The sequence below is a fragment of the Labrus bergylta genome, chromosome 4 (genome assembly GCF_963930695.1).
Source record: "Labrus bergylta chromosome 4, fLabBer1.1, whole genome shotgun sequence".
Taxonomy (NCBI): domain Eukaryota; kingdom Metazoa; phylum Chordata; class Actinopteri; order Labriformes; family Labridae; genus Labrus; species Labrus bergylta.
Window position 1 is genome coordinate 7311217 of NC_089198.1, and position 6000 is coordinate 7317216.

At 43.4% G+C, this 6000-nt stretch overlaps 2 protein-coding genes across 2 annotated transcripts in view; both read left to right on the top strand.

Moving 5' to 3' along the window:
* The first annotated feature begins 1441 nt into the window (after positions 1–1441).
* On the top strand, positions 1442–3275 carry LOC136178999 (tripartite motif-containing protein 16-like). The gene has a single exon (XM_065953590.1). It carries the CDS (start codon positions 1458–1460, stop codon positions 3135–3137), a length of 1680 nt encoding a protein of 559 aa, XP_065809662.1. The 5' UTR covers positions 1442–1457; the 3' UTR covers positions 3138–3275.
* Positions 3276–5253: 1978 nt separating this feature from the next.
* Positions 5254–6000, top strand: part of LOC136178863 (tripartite motif-containing protein 16-like) — a 2076-nt gene continuing 1329 nt past the window's right edge. Inside the window, exon 1 of the mRNA XM_065953291.1 lies at positions 5254–6000. This exon is cut by the window's right edge and continues 1329 nt beyond it. Within this exon, the coding sequence (XP_065809363.1) occupies positions 5254–6000 (747 nt within the window).

The following is a 6000-nucleotide window of genomic DNA, read 5'->3' on the forward strand; positions in this document are numbered from 1 at the left end:
GGTCTTGGTCTTGGTCTTGTCTCGGTCTCTGAGCACTCTGATTTCAGGTTTGTTTTGGTCTCAGTTCGTGTGGTCTTGACTACAACACTTGGTAAAACATACACAGATGAAACACAAATTTAAACTTCTGCGTACTATTTTATTGTACTTTTGTATGAATTCTCCGAAGTCTAACCTCTCTATTGCAGCATTACGTCTTTTATGAATCTGTATGCTGTCGTTTGTTTGTACACTGTCTGTGTTGTCTTCTCCTTTAAAGCACAAGAAAACTTTTTTCAGTTATACAAAACAGCTCTTTAGATTTTTTCTTTAGCTCTGTAGATTTCAGAGGAAACCAAACATGAAGCTTTTCAATGTTTGCTTCAACTATTGTGAGCTGTAAGTTATTTAAAAACATCATGTGGTTGTTCAATGTTGTCTTTTAATCTTCACTGTATGATAAAATTCAGACTGACAAACTCACACTGTCCACTTTAAGAGAATTCATCACCTGCGTGAGGGCAGCATGGTAACCCCTCCCGATTGCTCAACTCCACTCTGTGCACACATTTCCTGGTTCCCTCTTGTTCACTAATATACGAGTGCAAGATAGGTGTAACCAACAAGTGAGCTCCACAGCCCCGTGCAGCCTGGATCAGCAAATGAGCAGCGACAAAAGGACACTGAGGTATTTTTTGTCGGTGTACTACTTCTGCCACATATTGAAATTCTTTCATTACTTGTAATCAAACCGACTTTTGTAAATTAAAGCAGCAGTAGGAATCAGTCGGTTTGTATTTGAAACAGGATTATGACTTCAATCTGAGGTGAAGTATGTTTAAAGACAATATCAATGATCTGCTTCAATCATCAGTTTGAGCATCTGATAGACAACAACAAGGAATAAAGGTCAGGTCAATGTATTTAATCCAGTATGTGAACCACCAGTATGTGAAAACACCTCTTCCAATGGTGGTGAAGTTCAGTGGAACTCTGACCCCTCCCTGTGGTGTCTCAGATTTTCACAGCTTGTAATGCTGGTGCTCACAGGTAGCTCCGTTCTGACAGTAGTTGTAGAACCTGTTCAGTTATTCTCTGTGTTTTATTCACTTCTTTTTACATGTTAAGAAATGTGTGACTAGAGTTTTTTACATGCTTGCTTATAGAGTTTTCTTCCATGCAACAGAGAGAGGTTATGTATTCATGTTGAGAATCTGCCCTGTCAGAGGCATGAAACATGAATCAGAGATTGGTAACCCCTCCCTCTTCTTCCTGCTCTCAGACTCAGCCAGCTCCACTCTGACGTTTATTTCCTTGTTCCCTCCCCTTTAGATCTACAGTTTGAGGATGGGTGTAACCAACATGTGGGACGGTGCAAGAGCAGACACTGAACAAACACATGCTGTGTAGATCAGAGGTGAAACTAGTTTGATTTCTAAGAAGTGAAACGCAGACAGTTGTCGTTACCGAGATCAGAAATGGCGCAGAAAGGAGTTCAACTAGACCAGGAGGCCTTCTCTTGTTCCATCTGTCTGGATCTCCTGAAGGATCCAGTGACTGTTCCCTGTGGACACAGTTACTGTATGAACTGTATTAAAAGCCACTGGGGTAAAGAGGATGAAAAGACAATCTACAGCTGCCCTCAGTGTAGGCAAGACTTCACACCGAGGCCTGTTCTGGTGAAAAGCACCATGTTGGCAGTTTTAATGGAGGAGCTGAAGAAGACTGGACTCCAAGCTGCTCCTGCTGATCACTGCTATGCTGGATCTGAAGATGTGGCCTGTGATGTCTGCACCGGGAGGAAACTGAAAGCCTGTAAGTCCTGTCTGCAGTGTCTGGCCTCTTACTGTGAGAAACACCTCCAGCCTCATTTTGAAGCAGCTCCATTAAAGAAACACAAGCTGGTGGAGCCCTCCAAGAAGCTCCAGGAGAACGTCTGCTCTCGTCATGATGAGGTGATGAAGATGTTCTGTCGTACTGATCAGCAGTCTATCTGTTATCTCTGCTCTGTGAATGAACATAAAGGTCATGACACAGTCTCAGCTGCAGCAGAAAGGACAGAGAGAGAGAGAGAGCTCGGGGTGAGTCGACAAAACATCCAGCAGAGAATCCAGGACAGAGAGAAAGATGTGAAGCTGCTCCAACAGGAGGTGGAGGCTATCAATGGCTCTGCTGATAAAACAGTGGGGAACAGTGAGAAGATCTTCACTGAGCTGATCCGTCTCATGGAGAAAAGACGCTCTGATGTGAAGCAGCAGGTCAGATCCCAGCAGCAAACTGAAGTGAGTCGAGTCAGAGAGCTTCAGGAGAAGCTGGAGCAGGAGATCACTGAGCTGAAGAGGAAAGACGCTGAACTGGAGAAGCTCTCACACACAGAAGATCACAACCAGTTTCTACACGACTACCCCTCACTGTCACCACTCAGTGAATCTACACCCTCATCCAGCATCAAGATCCGTCCTCTGAGGTACTTTGAGGATGTGACAGCGGCTGTGTCAGAAGTCAGAGATAAACTTCAGGATGTCCTGAGAGAGAAATGGACAAACATCTCACAGACAGTGACTGAAGTGGATGTTTTACTGTCAGGACCAGAACCAGAGCCCAAGACCAGAGCTGAGTTCTTCAAATATTCATGTGACATCACACTGGATCCAAACACAGCATACACACAGCTGTTATTATCTGATGGGAACAGAAAAGTAACAGTAATGAGAGCACAACAGTCTTATTCTAGTCACCCAGACATATTCACTGGTAGGTGTCAGGTCCTGAGTAAAGAGAGTCTGACTGGAAGTTGTTACTGGGAAGTGGAGTTGAGAGGAAATGTTTCTGTAGCAGTCACATACAAGAATATCAGCAGAGCAGGGGGCTCATATGAATGTTGGTTTGGAGGTAATGACAAATCTTGGGCGTTAGATTGTTACAACAACAGTTATTACTTTTGGTACAACAAAGTCAGCACTCCTGTCTCAGGTCCTCAGTCCTCCAGAGTAGGAGTGTACCTGGATCACAGAGCAGGTATTCTGTCCTTCTACAGCATCTCTGAAACCATGACTCTCCTCCACAGAGTCCAGACCACATTCACTCAGCCTCTACATGCTGGACTGGGGTTATATTATTCTCCTGGAGACTCTGCTGAGTTGTGTAAGCTGAAGTAGACAGAAGTCATTAGGGGTCAATGTGTTAACATCTGTGTTTTTTTCCATGTTTCTACAGAAAGCTGATTATACTTTTCTTCACTGCACTTGCATACTACGGTACTTTGACACACACACGCACGCACGCACGCACGCACGCACGCACGCACACACGCACACACACACACACACACACACTTCTTTGTTTTGTTTTGCTGTTGTTCTTAGTTAGGCGTCTTAGAGTATTCAGAGAAGCGCTATGTTATTGTCATTATTATTAATGTTAAAGGTCTCATATTATGTAAAATACACTTCACCATGTTTCTCTAACTCTAATATGTGTCCCTGGTCTGTCTACAAACCCCCCAATGATGAGAAAAGTCCATCCTCTCTGTATTGTGCCTGCTCCACTTTTCAGAAAATGTGTGCTCAAACAGGTCGTTTGGAGATTTTCTCTTTATGACATCACAAAGAGCAGTAACACCTCCCCCAGGTGGGTGACACATCTCATTTACATTTAAAGGTACAGACACAGAAACAGCCTGTTCTGAGCAGGGCTGAAATAGAGGGGTTTATAGGCATGATCAAATACAGGATCAGAGTGGATTTAGAACAAAAGACAGACAAGTTTGAGACTTATTTAAACATGTTGAAGAGGAGGAGAATATGTGACCTTTAATTCATGAAGGTTGTCAGTGCTAGTGATGACTTTTGTTCTCTTATCTGTGCTGTATCGCTAACCATCGACTATTTGTAATGATGTAAAGTTTTGAATAAATTTGCATATAAATCTATAATTCATTTGTATAAATTTCTCTGTCAGACCAAATTAGCAGTAACTCCCCCAATTGATAGAAAAATGTACAATGAGGTATCTTAAAACATGAATTATAATAATCTAAAAACATCATAACACAATACTAATCAGAAAGCTACGGAGCCCTTAAAGGGACATAGGCAGAAAAAATAAAAATATATGTTTCTCGTGGGCACCAGAAACTAACCGGTGCTCACGTGAAAGTTTCTCGTGCTCACCAGATATCAGGTGCACAACGGAAACCAGCCAGTCTTAGCCTTCTGTGTTCTTGTGATAAAAATGACAGTACATGACTTATTTGAGCTATATTTTAACCTTGGACTTAAATACAAGGACAGAACTGCGTGAGGGCAGCATGGTAACCCCTCCCTATTGCTCAACTCCACTCTGTGCACACATTTCCTGGTTCCCTCTCCTTCACTAATATACGAGTGCAAGATGGGTGTAACCAACAAGTGAGCTACACAGCCCCGTGCAGCGTGGATCAGCAAATGAGCAGCGGCAAAAGGACACTGAGGTATTTTTTGTCGGTGTACTACTTCTACCACATATTGAAATTCTTCCATTACTTCGAATCAAACCGACTGTTTTAAGGGAGGCTTTTCAAGTTAAGGCAAAAGTAGGAATCAGTAGGTTTGTATTTGAAACAGGATTATGACTTTAATTTGATTTGAAGTATGTTTAAAGACAATATCAATGATCTGCTTGATCATCAGTTTGACCATCTGATAGACAGAAACAAAGAATAAAGGTCAGGTCAGTGTATTTAATCCAGCATGTGAACCACCAGGATGTGAAAATACCTCTTCTAATGGTGGTGAAGTTCAGTGGAACTCAGACCCCTCCCTGTGGTGTCTCAGATTTTCACAGCTTGTAATGCTGGTGCTCACAGGTAGCTCCGTTCTGACAGCAGTTGTAAAACATGTTCAGTTATTCTCTGTGTTTTATTCACTTCTTTTTACATGCTAAGAAATATGTGACTAGAGTTTTTTACATGCTTGCTTATAGAGTTTGCTTCCATGCAACAGAGAGTGGTTATGTATTCATGTTGAGAATCTGCCCTGTCAGAGGCATGAAACATGAATCAGAGATTGTTAACCCCTCCCTCTTCTTCCTGCTCTCAGACTCAGCCAGCTCCACTCTGACGTTTATTTTCTTGTTCCCTCCCCTTTAGATCTACAGTTTGAGGATGGGTGTAACCAACATGTGGGACGGTGCAAGAGCAGACACTGAACAAACACATGCTGTTTAGATGAGAGGTTAAACTAGTTTGATTTCTAAGAAGTGAAACTCAGACAGTCGTCGTTACCGAGAGGAGAAATGGCACAGAAAGGAGTTCAACTAGACCAGGAGGCCTTCTCTTGTTCCATCTGTCTGGATCTCTTGAAGGATCCGGTGACTGTTCCCTGTGGACATAGTTACTGTATGAACTGTATTAAAAGCCACTGGGATAAAGAGGATGAAAAGACAATCTACAGCTGCCCTCAGTGTAGGCAGACTTTCACACCGAGGCCTGTTCTGGTGAAAAACACCATGTTGGCAGTTTTAGTGGAGGAGCTGAAGAAGACTGGACTCCAAGCTGCTCCTGCTGATCACTGCTATGCTGGACCTGATGATGTGGCCTGTGATGTCTGCACCGGGAGGAAACTGAAAGCCTGTAAGTCCTGTCTGCAGTGTTTGATCTCATGTTGTGAGAAACACCTCCAGCCTCATTATGACTCACCTGCCTATGCAAAACACAAGCTGGTGGAGCCCTCCAAGAAGCTCCAGGAGAACGTCTGCTCTCGTCATGATGAGGTGATGAAGCTGTTCTGTCGTACTGATCAGCAGTCTATCTGTTATCTCTGCTCTGTGGACGAACACAAAGGTCATGACACAGTCTCAGCTGCAGCAGAAAGGAGCGAGAAGCAGAGAGAGCTTGAGGTGAGTCGACAAAACATCCAGCAGAGAATCCAGGACAGAGAGAAAGATGTGAAGCTGCTCCAACAGGAGGTGGAGGCTATCAATGGCTCTGCTGATAAAACAGTGGGGAACAGTGAGAAGATCTTCACTGAGCTGATCCGTCTC

What these genes read in the sequence shown, in the direction of transcription:
- LOC136178999 (XM_065953590.1), top strand. Translation starts at nt 1,458, where the DNA reads ATGGCGCAGAAAGGAGTTCAACTAGACCAGGAGGCCTTCTCTTGTTCC.